The 20167-nt window shown below is 46.6% G+C and overlaps 1 protein-coding gene across 3 annotated transcripts in view; it reads left to right on the top strand.

Annotated features, from left to right (window-relative positions):
* ADARB2 (adenosine deaminase RNA specific B2 (inactive)) overlaps window positions 1-20167 on the top strand; it is a 487529-nt gene that overhangs the window by 402054 nt on the left and 65308 nt on the right. For all 3 annotated transcript variants that reach the window (XM_079107790.1, XM_079107789.1, XM_079107791.1), the window contains one exon: window positions 15667-15781. In XM_079107790.1, coding sequence (XP_078963916.1) covers window positions 15667-15781 — 115 coding nt within the window. The remainder of the gene's footprint in view (window positions 1-15666; window positions 15782-20167) is intronic.

Here is a 20167-nt window from a genome sequence, read left to right as displayed (position 1 = left end):
ATTAGTAAAAAGCCCTTGAAAGGCATTTCCGATAGCCTAGTCAAGAGCCCAGATGTTGAAGCTCAGATTCATACACTGGGATTTGAATTTTAACCCTCCCCCCGCCATCCGATGACTGACCCAACTCACGAGTGAGCTGGCATCTCTGTTGGTCACCTCATTCATGTAACAGGGGTGCAAGTACCTGCCCCCCTGGGGCCTAGCTTCTGGGGAGCCCAGCATCCATCTGCAAGTGTTGATGTCAATACCGCCCCTCTTGCCAGGAGGGAGGGAACTTCACAGTGTGGTGCTGCTCATGAGTAACCCATGAACTTCAGCTGCTTTCTGCCCTCCACTCTCCCAGCAGGTGCTGCTGAGCTGGACAATGTCCAAACTCATTCACAAAATAAATGCAAAAAGCAGAGGGCAGAATCGATTTGTCAGACATAGGGTGGATAGGTCAGCTCCTGACCTTGCAAAGACTGTGGTACCCATAAAGCATCAGCTAGGCACATAACTACCTTCCCCCCTTTACTCCACCCAGGTCCTTTAATTTTAAAATACAATTTTCTTCATTTTCCCTACCCTCCCAATTCTGTAGAATCAAGACACACTAGCAATCCAAGATTAAAGCACCTTAATGCCTACAAAATTGGAATTTAAAAATGCTACCGACCACCATGTCAGGTCTAATGCAGCCTGTCACGGGGCTGAAGGACCTCCTTGTCCCCTGGCCAAGAGTTCTCTTGTCCAGCAAAGGACCCAGAGTGGAGGGCACCTGTCTGTTCTGGCCCTGGGTTGGACTGGTTGACTGGGACACATTTCCATCAACAGCAACAAGTGAGGTTCACGCAGTCTCCCTTCAAGGGGCCTGTTGTTGCCCAGGAGTGTTGGGGGGCAGGGTGAGGCCTGCATTGACCATGGAGAGAAAAGAGAGCCTCAGCACAGGGAGCAGGTGATTGGTCCTGAGAGACACCAGGAATGGGGAAGGAGGAGACCTATCATCGAAGTGGCATTGTGCAAGACCAACTAATGACCAACTAATGTATCAGCATGAAGGCTCCTGAGAAGATTGTCCTTCTGATTCTCCCACCTAGGAAATCAACTTCCCACCTGTCAGGAAGTCCCTGTCGGGCCAGCTCAGCAGCCCCTTGCCTGACCTGGCTTCCTGCCCTCTTGCTTTTGTGGATGGAGTTCCCCCGTCTCCACCGGCTTCCCCCCAGCTCCTTCAGGTTCCTCCATGTCTATGCAATAGCCATGAACTTCAGTGTACATAGAATCAGCAGAGCTGCACCATAAGCAGCTCTGGTCCAGTTAACTGGGATGGGGCTTCTGGATCTGAAGAAGCCCCCCAGGTGGCCCTGAATGCAGGAATTTGCTTGCCCATCTCAGGAAGTCAGGAGTCTTTGGCCCCCTTAAACTGTTACATAGGAGGTGGTCATAAACCCCAAATTTGTGCAAGAGACAGATTTGAAGTGTCTCAGTTCTTCTCAACATGAGTGCCTTGTGTTCAGGACGTTACAGGCTTGTTTTGTCTGGTACCCAGCCTCTCCCTGAACGTCCTCTCCACAGCATCTCTAAGGTGACACTGGCCAAGGCGTCTGAGTGAGCGTGTATGAATCCTGGAACCAAAACTTACCATCTACGTGCTCTTGACAAGGAATGTTATTTTTCTCAGTCTCAGCTTGTTCATCTATAAAATAGTTTAGTAATTGTATCTGCTTTTTAAGATCGTAATGGAGATTCACAGAAATAACACTCATGGATGGTGACTCAGAATAACACCTGATATACAGTGAACCCTTGAGAAACACGGGCTACCATTGATCACAAACTATTTTGTGTTTCCTCTTCCATATCATAGGTCTTTTTATGGAGAGACCTTGTCTTATTTATCTCTGTATTTCATTAGTGCTTGCTCAATAAACTTTGATTGATTCTTTTCCCCAGGGGACGAGTATAGAAGTAAAATAAAAGCAGAAATGCTTGAGCAATCATATCTCCATGATGGCTTTTCCCCAGGCCAGCCTGGAGACAGCAGCTTATCCACAGGGACAGCTCTGACAAACTCCTTCTCAGTTCCTTCCCACGTCCCTTCAGGGGAGGGCTCCAGAGGCAGCATGCGCACATGGAAACCGCCCAAAGGCACAGCCACGTCTTGATCAGAGCAGGCCATGTGCACTAGCCAGACGCTGTGATGGCACTTTCTTATCCTCGGGCCTCCAGTCTGATGAGGACAATGAACATGTCAACAGTCACCCAGTAATGTGACCTGAGCTAAGGAATCCAAACAGAAGGAGTACCTAAGTCAGAAGAGAGCGAATCAGGGCACAAGCACTTACCGTGTGGGACAACACGACTCCAAATAACATTTATTTGCTGCTTGCCTGTGTTGCTGCCTGAGATATTGGCTTCCAAGTTTTAAAAATAAATAAATAATTTAAAGGTACTAAAAGAGTAAGCGAGGCAGAGAAAAAAGGAGTAAGCAAGGAGTTTAATTGATGAGCATTTCCTCATCAAAAATTGATTGATGCTTTCACTAAAAATAACTAATTGAACCAGTTGCTATACGTGCACTTTCCCCTGAAGTTTGACTTTGGATCCAAAATATACTCAGCATCTGTGTCATGGGTGTAGAGTCAGAAGCACAGAGAATGACGCAGCTCAACTCGTTATTTAGGTTCTTCTAGAGTGAAGGGCACTGTGAGCGCTGTTGTTGGGAGGGGATCAGCGGGCAGCTGTGTGGCCAGACGTCATTCACCCAGCTGGGGTGGAGGGACAACGCCAGTGAGCCACTTAACACAAAAGCTTCAGGAAAGCTGTGCTGACCTCGTGGCTTCTCAAAATCCCTGCACCTGTTTGGTGACTCCAACGTGCCGCCTTGGAACAGCTCACTACTGAGAAAATTTGAACTCCACCGAGGATGCCAACGAGTCTGGGGGAGTTCTGCTTTCCTTCTAAGAACTCTACATGCGCACAAGGTTGGACAATCGTAAGAACAACAGTTCGTATCTGAATACAAGACGCTGAGCACACGGTGCTAGGAACTAGACCACCTACCTCATTTAACCCTAAAACAATCCTAGGTGATGTAGGTACAACTCCTGTTTCCAAGATGAAGAAATCAAGGCATACATGATGGTCACAGCATCACTCAGCATTAAGAACGAGCTGAGCCAGGATTTAAATCTGGATCAGTGTGACTTCAGTGTGCCCGTTTGAGAGCCCCAGGTTGTGTAAGCTCTCCAGGTTTAGCAATACCTTTGCCACAGCAGTGTTGGCTGTATAGGGTTTCACCAGAACTTAGTGGCTAGGCTGGGGTTGTGGCTCAGTGGTAGAGCACTTGCCTAGCACATGGGAGGCACTGGGTTCAATCCTCAGCACCACATAAAAATAAATAAAGGTATTGTGTCCATCGACAACTTAAAAAAAAATACTTCGTGGCTTACAACAATAGCATCATGAATTTTGCTCACAAACCATTAAGGGCAGGGCTCAACAGGCATGGCTCATCACTGCATCTCTGTTCCATGTGGCATTACGTGGGGCAGTTGAGTGGAGAGCCAGCGGACCCACCCCCCACTTGCTGGCAGGGACAGATCAGTTCAGCTGTCATCAGGAGCTCAGCCTGCCTGTGGTGGAACCTCAGCTCCTCTCCATGAGGCTTCTCCAAGGATTCCCAAGAGAACAAGACACACATGGGTCACATCTTAGGATGCCTTGCAGAAGTCACATGGCACCAGACACTCCTCACTGCAGTGGTGGGGACAGTCAACCAGGAGCCAGCACAGAGCCCACTGCTGGATGGGAAGTGTGGCGAGCCACTGGTGGATTGAACCAGCAGGATGGGAGATGTCGGTGGTCCATCTTTGGAAAATACAGTGTGCCAAACACAGTGGCTTCTAGCCTCAGAATCCGTGTACATCCAGCCAGAATATTCAGATGAGGACACAGTCACAAAAAAGACCTTGGAAAAGCCACACACAATCCTGTGCTGTTACCTGTCAATCATGGTGCTATCAGTGCTTCTAAAACACATATCTTCTTGTGTCTTTTGGGGACATAGCATGTTCTCCACCCTTTAAAAAAAATACATTATCCAGAAACGTTGCATGGCAGTGTCGTAAGCATAGGTCTCTGCCATAACTCAGAACCTCGAACTAGCGGGGTCATTAATATGACGTGAAGAACCCGATGGCCCAGAGCTAACTGCCCCTTGGTGGTTGCTCAGTTGGGGGAAGATGGTGGCGGAACTTACCCATTTCTGATCCCAGAGGGATTCTCTTACTATACCATGGCTCTGATAAAGGGTTTCCACTTCTCATACCTTCAACCAAACTCATTATTGGTCTCTAAGTAATTTGAAATATAGACTAATTGAATAGTCAGATAATTTGAATTATTTAGTTGGACAGTGATTTTTTTTACCAGTCCCTGATCTTGAAATTAATGAGGATTTATTGTAATTTTTAGCAAACAGGACTCGTTACCAGGTCCTAAAGGCTACCGTTCCCACAGAAACACCAAGATGGGAGTCAGGGAAGATCATCTCTGTTTTATCGGATTATCTCTGAGGCTTCCGTTGGCTCTCTGGCTGGGTGTTTTTCTAGCAGCTTCTCTCCAGCCTGGAAGGCCTGGAGTATGCAGGAGGAGGCACTAGTCTTTTGAGCAGCACTGAAGAGGTTCTCCATGTCCGTGTGGACATTTGACCCTCACTCCCTCTGCTGCATGCCCCCTCAAGTTCCCTCTCACCTCCACACCACCCCAATATGCTACCGAACAAAGTTCGAAGGAGAAAGGAACAGTGGAGAAGTATTGCTGTTGGTTTCCAGATTCAGTCTTACCCCACCCATATGCAAATCTAACCTTTTTGATATTTCAGCATTATAAACCCAAAGATAGGATTTCAACAGGAAAATATTTACCAAAGGCTTTCTCCCTTATAATCTATTGATTTTAATATCCCTACCATTTTGGCTGAATGTCAATTTTACCCCGAGGACTGCTGTTGCAAATTTGAGTACATTTTATTTATTTATGCCATTCAAAATATTAGTATTAGGAATGCATAAAGTTTGAGTCTTGCAATGTTCCCGTTTAAAGATTATTTTTCTGATTTGAATAATGCTGGTAATTTGCCATGGCAATCGAGGCCAATAGGCAAAACGCAGGCAACACAACGCACTAGCGAACACGGCGTTTTGTTTTATTCTTCTATTAAGTATGGCAATGCACAGCTCAGTAACTATGGGGCCGCTTCCCCACTTAACCTTTGGAGTTGGAAGCACCTGATTATCACCATCATTTAACAAGAAGCCAAATCATCTCTCCTATGACCATTTCTGTTCCAAATGTCCAGTCTGTGCCAAATTGTGCGTTAATGGCTTCAGTGCTGGGTATCTTGGATCTCTGCTCATCTGGGCTTCAGGGGCAGCTCAGGGCACCACCTCAAAGTTCTCCAGTGTCTACTACTACCACCACTACCAATCTCAAGACCAACATCCCTCCTGCCCTGTTAGAAGCCAGCTGCTCTGCCAGGTTCTAGGTGTCTGTCCCAGCAGTAGAAGCTGTGCCTGGGAGACTAAGGATGGCTGTGGAAGACACATTCGTCCCACTGTGCTACCCAGGGACCCTTTAGCAGGCATTTTCTAAATTGCTAAATCACCAACAATAATGAGTACAGCTGGCTGTCCCTCTTTTTCATATTTAACAGAGAATTTATGTTGCAAATGACTCTTCTGTTGATTTTTCAGGCTTTTTCGAGCAGGTTTTAGAGTCTCCTTGTGGAGGGCTTTCTAAATTGCAAAGCACCATCACACCATCCTCTGTCCAGCCTCTCTCAGCCCCTCTCCTACCTGTTCACCGGGAGAAGTGGGTATCTGGATGGCAGCCAATGTCACCCTAAGGTTGTCTGGAGGGGCATCCTCTTAGAATGGGAAACTCGCTGCTGTTTCCCTCAGTGACATGGAGGAGTCTGTAGGACCCACCTTCCTCCCCGTCACTCAAGGACCAGAGCTCAGCTATGCAGACAGACTTCATTTTTAATTTCTAAGGCTCTGTAGTGCATGGTCAGGTGTGCTGAGAACTTTAGGAGCAGCAGACTTTGTGTGTTAAGATTGACAGCCACGACTCTGTGCCCAGACATCAACAACCCCATTCCTGCCTCAACTACTCACTTGCTTTCAAACTTTGGCCAAATGACCAAAGCTCCCCACTCTGTAGTTTCTGCATGCACATGACAGGACCAATCCCTGAGGACACAGTTGGTGGGATGAAGTGACCGGCAGTCCCCCGAAGAGCTCTAGGAAAGCAAAGTGCCTGGAAACAGCGTTGCGCTGCTGTTGCTGGTGGTGCTTTGCTAGAGCCACGGTACAGTGTGGTGCATCACCTCCCAGGCGATGGCTGTCCTCACACCTCACTTCCTTCCTAAGGAAACCACAGCTACAGACCCAACGATGACTGCAATGACTCAGACACAGGGGGGTGTGACCTGTTCCACACGCAGCCCAGTTACACCACGGGGCAGGGTCCCTCAGCACACAGTCCCACTCCTCCATTGGTATCTGAGTTCCATGCAGGACGAGTGCCTGCTGGTTTCTCCTGGAGGGGGACATGTTTCCCTTAAAGAGTGCCTAACTCGGGAGCGTTCCTCAGGGGTTAAAGGAACCACATGGCCTGGCATCGGTGCTGCGCTGACCCGGCAGCCTGTGTGGTCTGCCTTCCCGTCACTTACTCTGCACGGATTCTGCCTGATCTACCCATTGCCAGATCCCACCTGGAGGCTTCCTCACCTCTGCATTCTCTCAGATGATGGCCTCCCCTAGATCTTCCTGCTCCTCTAACCCCTGCCAATTTAGATTATATGACTCCTTCAAAGCCCAGGGAGCCTTCACTGACCACCGCACCTCCAACACTCAACCGGAAGTGGCCTCTGTATATAGCTACATAGCTACACTAATGAGCCCTACGGAGGACATGTGTCATGAGCCACTTGCACCTGGGCGTTAACCCACAGGCTCCCTAATGAAAATAGATAATGGCAGTGTTAACCATGAAGCAGTTTTCAAGGATAAACTTTTTTTTACAAAAAGGAACTTAAAACATTTGGAAACTGTTTGGCAGGTAGTGAGTCTTCAGTGGCATTCACTATAATTACCATTACCCAACAAGGATTCAATTAAAATCATAAGCACAGTGGAATACTGCTCAGTCAGAAAGAAGAATAAAATTATGACCTTTGTTGGTAAATGGGTAGAGTTGGAGAATATCATGCTAAGTGAAATAAGCCAATCCCAAAAAGCCAAAGGCTAATGTTTTTTCTGATAAGTGAATGATGATACATAACTGGGGTGGGGTAAGAGAAGAATGGAGGTACTTTGGATTATGTAGAGGGAAATGGGGTGGGAGGGAGTAGGAGAAGGAAAGACAGTGGACTGAGACAGACATCTTACCCTTTATACATGTATAATTACACAAGTGGTGTGAATCTACATTGTCTATAACCATAGAAACAAAAAGTTGTACCCCGTTGCATACAATGAATCAAAATGCAGTCTGTAAAAATTTTAAAAATTAAAAATTAAAAAACATCATAAGCACTTGTATTGCATATATTGACATAAATAGGAGACAGGCAGATGACCAGACAAGCTGTATCAAGAAAGCGCACAGCTCAAGTCAGACGTGATAGTACAACTTAGGAAGCTGAGACAGGAGGATCACAAGTTTAAAGCCAGCCTCAGCAACTTAGCCAGGCCCTAAGCAACTCAGCAAGACCCTGTCTCAAAATTTAAAAAAAAAAAAAATTCTTTTTAAAGGGCTGGAAATGCAGCTCAGAGGTTAAGCGTGCCTGGGTTCAATCCAAGGTTCAAAGAAAGGAAGGAAAAAACAAAAGAGTACAGCTTCTAAAAGTTTCTAAAAGGAATCTGGAGAAAAATGAACACCAAGGGCTTGGACATTTGAGAAGACTTTATAAAGGACCTGGCATTCCACCTTTGTAGAAAAAATAGCATAGGTTGTTTGCCTACCTGTATGAAGCAAGTTCAAAGCTCAAGTGGACAGACACAGTAGACATGGTTACCAGCATCACCTGGCCACTGCAGAGCCTCGGACACTGGCACGAGTCAAAGGCTATTCAATGACAGTACAGATTTCTTACAATATACAACGAGGTGGTATGTCCTCAAGGTCAGGGGGAAGTGTCTTACATTCATCTAATAAGTAATAATACTAAGGAAGTTAAGATATAATTTGGCTCATGTGCTCAGAAAATACTCTGTAAGTTAAGTGGTCTGTTGCTAAATTTGAACACATCTATCAGTCCTAGGAGATTGAATGAACTCCCTGCAGTTCCATAAGCACACCTTGAAATTTGAATTTATAAAATTAATCAGACACAAGTTTGTTTCTGAGCATTTTAGCTCCTTCCACTGTAAACCAAGTGCCAGGTGGGGAAGAAAATCAGGTTATTGCAAAGTCTGATTAGTTGGGTTTACAGTAACCAACACTGACTGTATATATTAAGTCCCATGTGATTAAAACATTACAACTCCTAATGTGAAATTAGACAAGTGAGTAGGCCTCCCTATGCCTCCCTATTGAACTCCAATTTTCTGTCTCGCTTCTAACCCCCGCGTAATCAAGAACAATGTCATTTACATCCACAAATTCAACTATGAAAAACTACATACAGCTGCAATCATGTATGTTATTTAATTAAAACCAATCACTTAAAATAACTGTGCTGTGGAGACAGCAGGCAAGGGACAGGGCTTTCTTTAAGAAGTAGGGTACAAAGCAGAAAAACCTTCAGGGCTTGCTTGCTCTGGACCTTTCCAAAGCCAGTTTTTTCCTCGAAGACTCAAGCAAGTCTGTAAGGAGAAAACTTGGGACCCCATAACTGATGTTCCCCTTCCTGATAGATGTGATTATTCACAATATCTCCTCCAGCTTTTAAAAGCCAGCAAAACTTAGGGTCGTAGTTCAATAAATAAACTATTCTCTAAAATTATCCCTCCCAAACTTGTTTCGAGCAACCTCGGTTTACCAATAAGATACGGGTATTCGACCAAACACCAGGGTATTGTAGGCCTCTGACCCACACTGAGAAACCAAGGCGGCTGGGCGTGGTGGTGTGCACTTGCAGTCCCAGCTACCCTGGAGGCTGAGGTGGGAGGATCGCCGGGGTCCAGGAGTTTGGGACCACTCTGGGCAACACAGCAAGACCCAACTCAAAAAATAAAAAACCCAGGTGGTCCTGAAAGGATGGGGGAGAACCTGTAATAATGACTCCAGCATGACCCATTCTGAGGTCGCTGCTCACGAGAGAGAAGAATGACTTCGGAATCGGGTTTTTAAGGAAGGTGAGCCGCTCCCACCTGCAATCTTATCAAGGCAGTGAAGAGCCATCCTGTGAGAGCCAGGTGGTCATGGGAAGTGATACCAGTTAAATATCATAGAGACGAATCCTCACCAGCCACTGAAAACCTCTGTCTTTTAATTAGTTCACCACCCAAAGTAGGAAAAGTTAAAGAAATCTTCTAAAGCATTAGTTGAAAAACATGCTTAATGTAAACGTCATGGTAGTGTGAATCTGCACCGTGTACAACCGTGGAAATGAAAAGTCGTACCCTGTTTGTGTACAATGAATCAAAATGCAGTCTCTAAAAATAAAAATAAAAAATAAATTTTAAAAATGTCATGGATCTCTTGGGGAAAAAATGTTTCAAAAGAAGAAAGAGAAAAATATTATAGATGAGGAGATTTTCTTTTTTATGTCTTCCTGGAGCCTGCCCAGGTTCAGAGGTCAGCCAACCAGCACCTTAGCACCAAATAAGGAATTAATCAAGGTTAAATGAGGTCCTGAGGGTAGGATCCAATAGTGTTAGTGTCCTAACAGGAAGAGGCATCAGAAAGTTCTCTCTCTCTCTCTCTCTCTCTCTCTCTCTGCCTAGGGTATCACTGTCACCCAGTGGACATGCAGGACAAAGCATGAAGCCGAAGGACTATTCTCAAGCTTTTGACTGAATGCAATTGGCCCCACTAGGTCTTAGACTTGCTTAGGACCAACCTCCTCTTTCTTCCTTCCCATTTCTCCTTTCCAGAATGTGAATGTCTCTCCTATACATTTTGGAAGCACAGAACTTGTTCATTTTCACAGGTTCACAGCTAGAGGTGAATTTTACCTCGGGATGAATCATATCTGGAGTATCAACCATACTTAATGCACGAGCTCTTTAGTTGAGTCTTTGGTCTTGAGAATCAGTTAAGATTTCGGGGACTGTCAGAATGAAAAGGACGTGTTTTGCCATGCAAGAAGAAAATGGCTTGGGGGAAGGGGCAGAGTGTAAGGGAGTGAAGGCTTAGATACCCCAAAATTCATACGCTGAAACCCAATTACCAATATGGCTGTATTTGGAGGTGAGACCTCTATAGGAAGTAGCCATAGTTGGATGAGATCATCAGAGTGGGGCCCTGGTCTGTTGGGTTAGTGTCCTCAAAAGAAGAGACAGACGCTGGTGAGCTTGCTCTTCTTTCTCCCTTGGCACAAGGAAAAAGAAGAGGCCCTGGGAGCACACGGCAATCAGACCTGTCTTGCCAACACCTTGGTCTGGGGCTTCCAGCCTTTGGCCCTGTGAGAAAATTAATTTCTGTTGTTTAAAGTCACACAATCTTTAATATTCTTCAGTGGCAGCCTGAGCAGACAAAGACTGTGTCAAAGTTGGGAAAAAGTTTGAGAAAACTAATGGAAAACATTTTCCAATTTTTTTCTGACCTTTCTACCCTTTGGACAGCTACTTCCTGTCTGAAGTTCACCCCGATCATTTCACATGTTCACACACTCAGCCCTCCATTCCAGGTGGGCACCCTGATCGGTGTCCTCTGTGATCACACAGAGCCAGAGCGGGACTGAGAAAGTGCAAAACAAACGTGAGTCACGTCCCCAAAACAAATGTGAGCCATGTCCCCAGCCAGGAAGGCAACATTAAGTTGGGGCTGTATCTTTAAAAACAGGAAATGGTTAAAAAATCACACAAGACAATATATGACCAAACCCCTGCATGCATGTTGCCAGCACTATAAACTCGGGCACTGCAGATGTCCGAGAAGACCTCCAAATGCTGAACACAGGGAACATTTTCAGCTGAGAATAGGATTTTAGCGACAAACACAGGGGGGCATGACCGATTTAGAAACAGGGTCTAGCACCAGGGATGCGCACGGGTACGGGGAGGGCGAGATGCCAACCCTGGAGGGAAGCAGTCACCGCGGATTTCAGCTGGCCCTCCCAGGACCAAACATGCAGCACGCAGTGCCCAGCACTGTGTCTCACAGCCGGCAGCTGTGACTCAGGCCTCCTGGGGACAGCCGAGTTGGGGGACACCCCCCCAGCAAGGTCACCACCCTGTTTTGTTGGGTTGGAGGCTGCCTCTGCTCGCCAGAGGTCCTCGTCACTCTCTGAAGAGCACAGCCCACCTGAAGTCCCATTGGCCTACGTGCTTTACCAAGCAGAGTGAGTCAAAAAGCCCTCATCTGTGGAAATGCTGAAATCCGAGAGGAAATGGGATTTGTTCTGCTTCAGCATTTCCTCAAATGACACCATTAGGGAATGGCTGTGGCTCAGGGCTAATTAGTTCATAATGGGTGCAAAGCATCCTGGGATACAGACCTGGAGGGTGTCCAGGGACCATGGGGACTCGTGCATTCTGGCCCTTCTCAGGATGAGGGTGCACATTCAGTCACGTTTCGTGACCCCGGTGAGGGGTCTCCAGAGGGTCCCGCTTTTCCTCGGGGTGATCTGGTTACCGGTTCAGCACGAAGGGTCTGAGTCCGATCTGTTGGGTTTAAGTTCTGTGTCTGCCACATTTTGGCCGTGTGACTTGGTAGCATGGCTTCATTGGTTTAAAAGGACAATATTAGGGCCTTCCTTGTTAGGATCAAATGGGGCACGGCCCACATGGGATCCAGCTCTGTGCCTGGCACAGGAAGTCTCTGCTATCCCCGTTTGGTATTTTCCCATCTCTAAGGGAAGCGGAGCTGTCCTTAGGTTTCCAGAGCAGAGCCAGTTATTGCCTGTTCTGTGACATTTCTTGCTGGTTCAGGGACAGCTTATTCTGAGAGACTTAGGAAGCCTTATCCAGCAGACACAAAGCAATATTGGGCATTCTTATCACACGTGGACATTGAGAAACTTGATTTTATAAAGAAGGAAGAACAATTGAAAGCACCATTTAGAATATCTTGGTGGGACACACTATGCACAGGAATCGATGCCCAGCACCGTGAAAGGTATTCTAGAAGAAAAAGAGACAACTTTGTCCTTGAAGCACTTAAAATCTTGGGGAGTGGGGATTAACATATGTGAACAATTTGACATTGATTCCAGAGGGTAAAAGGACAAGTGACAAACTGTACAAGGCACCCTCTGCCCACACGATGCATCCCAACCACCTAAGGGAGGCATTCCCCCACAATTAAAGCTCAGGATGCCTCCACCAGTAAAATGGGAGATGGGTTTTCTCCTCAATTGTTGATGTGCTCAGGGGCTGTTCAGAGAGAGAACAAAATTCATTCTTTTACCTGAGGAAGTGGAAGTTTGCAGAAAGAAATATAGCAAATCCCACTCTTCCTTCAAGGCTCATCTTAAATACCGGCTTTAGTCAAAGCTTTTCTGACCCCCTTTGACCAGATGGGAGCCCCTACACCTTCCTGCCTGAGCCCCACCTGCAAGTGACAATGGGGACAGGTGCTCAGGCTCAGGGCCCAGCCCCACCCTGCTTCCCAGACCCAGCCCAGGCCTCACATCCTAAGGCCTTGCAGAACCTTGCAGGACTCCATCCATCTTCAGGTTCTGGGCCAAGGCTGTCTTATTGAACCTGGGCCCCAGGAATCCTTCCACCCTCCAGAGACACCTAACAGCCCTGAAAGGGTAGGGATGGCGGCCCCATGCCTGACACGTGGCCACGTGTAATAGGGGCTACTGATATCACCTCTTCGCTGTTCATTTGGATATGGGGGTGAGCAGCTGATTTTCAAAAGCCAAGGTAATTGCTGAGGGCTTTGGGGTTCTCGCTCTGTGAACTTCACACCCTCTGGAGGTAGGGACTCCACAGGCAGCCTGTGCCTGGGCTCCTGCCACCCCAGCTCAGAGCTGGGCTCCAAATTCTCAAGAGCACAGGTGGCATTAGATGGCCCCTCTTGCAGGGTCCTGACTTGTTGTCAGACCCTGTCTTTGTGGATATTCATCCACAATGCTAGGATTTGGGCACCCAGAGAAATCAGATCGACACCTTCCTCTTCTCACTCAAATTAAGAATGAGGCTCTTCCAAAACAAGTAGAAATTAACCAAATTAATGCCTCTGTGAAAAATAGCCTCTCTTTTACAGTATGAGGTGGAAGGACAAATGGCAGGTTGCAGGGGTCTGAACAGCAGCCCCCAAAAGACATGGGATCTGATGACAAAGACTGTCTTTGGAAAATAGGTCTTTGCAGGTGTAACCAGGTTAAGAATTTTGAGATGGGCTCATCCTGGGTTACCCAGGTGGGTTCTAAGTGCTTTTAGATAAGTGTATTCATAAGAAATAGAAAAGGAACAGACACAGACGCAGGGGAGCAGATCACACGAAGGCTGCCAGAAATCGGAGCAGTGTGTCCCAAAGTCCAGGAATTCCCGGAGCCACCAGAAGCTGGAAGAGGCAGGATGAATCCTGCCCGGCTGCTCCAGAGGGAGTGAACCCTGCAGACCTGACCTTGGGCTCCAGCCTCCAGAGCTGGGAGAGACTGCATCCCTGTTGCGGTTATTCTCCCAGCCGCTCCAGGACACGGCACACAAGGTGTCTGGGGGACATAGACTGGCCTCTCTGGACCTCAGTTTCCAGGACAACCTAGAGCAACCTCCAAGCCTCATCTCTAAAATTCCATGTCTCTGTGGCATCACGCCAAACAGCCTGGGAGAGAGGAGAAACCAGGGAGACCTCAAGCACACAGCGGTGCCCCAAAAGGCAGGGCTCGCCCTCCTCCGCTCCTCCCAACACCCCACCACTTAGGGGCAGCCGAGAGTGTGTGGCAACTATCCCTTGTAGGGTTTCCATATCTACTTAAGGTGCATTTGAAAGAAGCAAGCACTTGCCAGAACAGTTACAGCAGCACAGGGAACGGCCCAGGAATCCAGGGGCTGCATCCAGAAGAGGCAGCGCCAGCCCTCTCGGCTGCCCACCTTCACCACCAAAGACTTGGCTGGGGGAGAGGTAACCAGCAGGTGCTAGCCCTACTTTCACATGGGTATGTTTTATTGCATGAAAATGGAATTTTTGAAAACTGTCTCTTTATCTCTCTTATCTTTTTATATCAGAAATCTGTCCATAACTGCTTCCATGCCTTTTACAGTATCAAAATGTACCTTTTGGAAATATGAAAATCCATTCACCCCAAAATGAACTATTTACCCACCTTGTGGATACATTGATGGTTTGATTATATAATGATTTTGTCAATGCAGCAAAGACCAAGGGAAAATACACAATAAAAGTTATAGCTACGAGCATCACTTTTAGCACCCGCCACGTGTGCGGCACTGTGCTAAGCATTTAAGGAGAAGTGATTCATTCACTCCTCACAAAAACACTGTCAGATAGAAATAAAGAGGAGGGAAACGGGGCTCAGAGGTTCTGAGTGACTTGTGAAGTGTGCACACCAAGCTGAGAGGTTACAGAACCAAGACTCCCAGAAGGTTTCCCTGCTCCAAGGTCAGTGACCATCACGTCACTCACATTGTCCCCAGGACAAGTCATGGAGCCTCATATTTAGGCAAAGGTGATGTTTCAATCACAGGACCTGGAGGAGCTGGAGGAAGAGTGACCAGGAAGTCACACTTTCTGGGCTGGGCAGCTTTGTTACTGACATGCACTACTTTAACAGAGATGTGGGGTGGCTTCAGAACAGCTCAGGAGGGGGTGAGTCCAGCTTGGTGTGCACACTTCTGTGTGTGCATGTGTGTGTGTGCACATGTGTGCATGCATCTATGTGCATACGTGCATGTTCCCCTATCTGCACATGTGCATACCATGCACCGTGTATTATGAGTGCACGTGTGTGTGTGCTGGTGCTTGTGCATACACGTTTTGTGAGTATGGACATTCTATGTGCAATGTGTGCTATGCGTGTACATACATGTGTTTGTGTGTGCATTTGCAGGAAGGTGAGAGAAGAGGTTGTGGCGTGAGCTGGGGAGAGCTGTTCAGCCTGGAGAGTACCCTGAGGGGTGCCCCCTACTTAAACCTGGTTCTGTGATACTGAGAAGAAAGCCACGGCCAATTGTCCAACATGTGCAAATCCCCCCTCCCCTCTCAGGATACTTTCAATGGAGTTCTGCCTGAAAGACTCCTTGGAGCCTGCTGCTCTTTGGGGCAGGAGAGGGAGGAGTTGGGCACCATTCCCATGCCAAGGTCTCTTGATCTGGATTTCTGCCCTGCTGACACTGGGAGTTAATCACAATCGACTCCCTCCTAATGCCATGGGGCAAAGTGATACAGATAGCAGTCACATGCATGTGGTGGCACAGGGTGCCCTGTGGGTTGCACCCCTGGACACCTGCATGGGGACGTGGCTGGGGAGAGGTCATGAGAGCAAGTTGTCCACCTGCTGCTTCTGCTCACCCCTCAAAGAGCCCTGATGCTTGTGTCTTTCAGGAATTCGCTGACTCCGTGTCCCAGCTGGTCACGCAGAAGTTCCGTGAGCTGACAGTTGGCCTGACATCCGTGCATGCCCGCCACAAAGCACTGGCAGGAATCGTCATGACCAAAGGTAACCACTTCTTCCTTTCCCTGTGAAGGTGTTCTTCTCCAAAGAAAGGAATGTTAGAGTATACCTGACAGGGGGAGCCAGGAGATTCTCTGTATCCATGAAGATGTGGCCAAGAAAGACAGTACAGAGCAAAGAGAAATCAGTGACCGCGCTGACCAGCAACACCATGCTGGGAGTGGTGGCGTAATTAGCCTGCCAGGTCCCAATTGCATAAGCTCCTCTCAGTTCCCATGAGACGGGCTGAAATGGCCTTGGCTGATCCGTCCCATTAGGCACGTCCCCACGCCTCATTTTCAAGAATGATGCTGTATTTGTAAAAGCTGGAATCTGAGACCAGACCAGGCCACCAAAAAAGTCACTTGAAGCTGATTGTTAAGATGCCGCCTCCTCCCTGTCAGCCCTAATGTGCCCACGACCAGGAGCTAATGGTGCTCCTTGTGTGGATTCAGTGTGTCACCACAGGTCTCTGGCCCCAGGACAAGGAAGTGGAGCCCACTTGGACGAGAGAGATGGAGGTGATCTTTCTGAAGGATGTGCGTTGTCAAGGTGTCTGGTTCCCACCACAGTGGCATCCATGGGCCTGTCTGTGCAGACTCTGTGATCACTCCATGGGTGGGAGGACAGAGGAAGGGAAAGGAGGGGACATAAGAGGACACTATGGACACAGGGAAACCAGAGGGGACACAGAGAGACAAAGGGGGACACAAGAAGGATACAGGAACACAGAGTGAACACTGAGGGTCAGGGAACACAGAACCCAGGGTCACCGAAGACATGGGAGAGACAGAGGGGAGACACAGGGGAGATACAGGGAGGGAGAGATGGGAACAGGAGAGGCAGAGGGGACACAGGGGAATGCAGAATTCACAGAGGGACATGGATGATACTGGGGCAGGACACAGGGGCACCAGCAGACAGGGGAACACAGGGAGATGTGGGAGGACATGGAGGGGTACACAGAGACACAGAGGGGCACACTGCAGAGGATCTGCCATCTCGTGAGAATTCCAAGACCCTCTTGCTGGGGTATGAACCAGCCTATGAATACCCTCCTTTCTGTCAAGAGTCTCCAACACGAACTGATCCCAGAGATGAAATTACGTTCTAGAAAACAAGACTGACCCATCCAGGGAAGTCACCTCTTTAATAAGTTCAGGAGAAATTAATCAGATTAGGGGAAATGTCAAATTACCAACTTACAGTAATTAACCAGCTAGTTATTCACATTCAACCGTTTTTATTTCCCAAGTTTTGCATGAGTTTTAATGGCCTGCTAGAGAACGATCATCATTAAGTGAAAAATGACTGAGTGCTTCAACTCTCACACACGACTCTGCAGCACAGACAAGGCCAGGACTGGAAAGACTGTCTATCACCTGAGGTCCAAAGATATGCTAAAAGTCAATTTAACAAATCAGATGATTGGCATGTGTTTCCTGTCATTCTAGACCCCTTGGGGCCTCTCCAATAAGGGCACATTGTTCATTTAGACTTTCCAGTTCAGGCACCTTAGTAAAATGAAAACAGCAAAGCTTCCTCCCAATGTCATGTGTTTGGAAAGACAGAGTGTACAAAATGTTTTGAAAGCTGAGAATTACTTTATAAATACAATGCTCTGGTCTAAGCCAAAGCCGTTCCATTTTGTCAATGGTAACATTGGAGGTGGCGACATGCACACCACCTAGAATATTTTTTTCTTACTGAAAAAGAAAAAAAATATATATATATGAATGAGCCTTTGGCCTGTTTGCTAAGCCACGTAGCCTCTGAATCATAGTGTCTGTGGATGGGACCCACCTCCACCCCTGGGTCTCCCTCAGAAACCTCTGCCCGAGGACATGCAAGGTCCCTGTAGTCTAGACCCGCTCTCTTTGTCACTGTTCTTCTTCTCTTCTGGTTTCTTCCTTGTGTCAGTGTGCACCCTCGAAAATGACATCCTTTTAAAAAGTGAATAGGAGATGAATTTGGGGAATAATCACATACCTCAAAATGCCTTGCATTGCTTCTCCTGCTTCCTTAACAGTTTCTCTCAGCGAGGATTCTAAGCTTTAAATTATTTTCTTTCAGTATTTTGAAGGGATTTTTTTCCATTATCTCTTGTCTGATAAAATCTGTGGAGAAACATTACAGATCTGAGTGACATTTTCTTGAGCACTAGCACCCACCTTGGCTCGAAGAAGGGAAAGTTTTGTTTTGTTTTTTAACTCAGGTATTTTCTAATTTCATAAGAATACCCGTGGGTGTGGCCTTTCACCCTCTCTGACACATTTAAGTTGTTTGTGTATGTTTTCCTTGTATTTTCTTTGACAAATTCATTCCTTCATACACATTTTTGTTGAATTTTCAACATATGAACACGGCTTGCACACCTCAGAGGTGCGAATTTTTTTTTCGAGGACACTTATAAGTTCAGAGATTTCATGGAATACACACCTCTGAAAAACAGCCTGGTCAGGTTGAAATTCACGAAAATGATTCAGAATAACTGCTAAGAATGTTAAACCCTCTGGGCGGTGACCAGTCCCGTCTTATTGGGAGAAATATGAAAAACACAATTCATTCAACAACAGTCGTTCATGTTATCAAGTTCTGAAGTGCAGAATGTGCTTTTGTGGCTGCATTTGCCCAGGACCTACCCTGAGCACCGAGGTAGTCTATCTCTGTATTGTGCGAGGCGTGTTTCCAGCTTTAGCAAAGAATCTGTTGCTATGTTGAGCCAGATGAAGCTGATATTTAAATGCTATTTTCCCATTTGCACTTGACAAATCATGACAGTTTAAGTACAGCTGAAACCTGTTTTCATGATATGACTAGCATTTGTGTCTGCTCACCTTCACCAGAGCCTAGAAGAATCCAGATAAAGTAGGTTACTCCCCAATACCTCAAAACCTTTCTGTCCGCTTTCTTCTCTGAATGACTAGCAATCACTTTGATCTTGAAATTAAAAGCAGAATATTTTTATTTATATTCAGTCAGGCCTGAGGAAGATTAGCTGAAACAAAGACACTGGACAAAAATCCCCTAACAGAGGCTTCAGGCCAAGATGAAAGGTGGCAAATTATCAACTGGGTTTCCAGGAATTGATCTTAATAACTGCTAAGTGGATACAAAGAAATGTAAAGTAGATGACATGTCTCCATGGATCTGTTCAGGCACATTAAGATTCACAGAAGCCAACATCTTGGAACAATAAGGAGTACTGATAGGCAATTGATTTTAAATCTTTGGTTGCAACTGTTAGGTTCAGACTACAAAATGCAGCACAGACTGTACATCGCTGTGGCTGGCTGGCCCTGGTGTAGACTGAACGCTGACCCATTTATACTAGACACCTTTCCTTAAGATAAAGGGCAAGAAAATCAGTTCCCGACTGGACATCTGTCCCACCCCAACCCTACTCACGGCTCATTTAGAGACAAATAGTTTAGTCTAGAATAATTCACGAGGTGCCAATAAAAGCCCTCAAAGCTAAATTAACCAAGGAGAAGAGAGATAGCCCTCACCACCAGCTAAGTCCTCACAAAATGCTTTAATTTATTCCTTCTCATAAGGCAGTGTTTAGAAGCAAGTGCATTTTTAAAAGGGAAGAAGAAAATACTTTCGCATCATGGTTTTGAGACCAGATACTACTCTGAAAGCTGCTCCGACACTTCTCATTTTTCTGATCATTAACTCATAACTGAGCATTCAATTCCAGCTGCAATCTAATTGCCCAAAAGCCTTCACCGAGCAAGGAAAATCCAACACTATATCTCAAGGTGATAAAACTGACCTCATCTTTGTTCTAGTCTCTTAAACTATGATTTCTTTTCTTTTCTTTTCTTTTCCTTCTTTATTTATTTTAGTGAGAAAAAAATACTAAGTTCATTGGTGGAAGAAAAAAATTAAGAAAGAACATGACTACCGCTCTCGGCCTAAGTGCCAGGCAACATTCTGGGGTGTTAGACTGTGTGGCCTTTAACAAGTGAAAACGCCCATATTCACCATAAAGAGAGGCTTCGGTTCTAATGGTCTGGTTAAGCATGCTGTGGAAAGAAGGGAAGGGAAGAAATACAGAGACAGAGCCCAGGAGCCAAGAAGGGTAGAAGAGAGAAGGACGGGAACTTGAGAAAGCCATAGTGCCTGGCTGTTAAAGCACTGTGATTTATCACTGGCTGCCCCCACCACACACACACACACACACACACACACACACACACACACACTGTGTGGCCAGAAGTATAATAAAAATACTCAGAAAGGTTCAGGGCTTTTTGAACAGATGTGAATCAAGGTAAAGCTGTCACCTTTTGAAGCACTTGTGGACTCTCAAACGAGGACACTGGGGTCACAGTTCCCACTCCTTTCTACCTAGTGGACCCTATGTTGAAATTCCCAAGGTTTTTC

This window comes from Sciurus vulgaris, assembly GCF_902686455.1.
Source record: "Sciurus vulgaris genome assembly, chromosome: 12".
NCBI lineage: Eukaryota > Metazoa > Chordata > Mammalia > Rodentia > Sciuridae > Sciurus > Sciurus vulgaris.
Note: the sequence above shows the minus strand (reverse complement) of the source record. Positions and strands in the feature narration are given on the sequence as shown.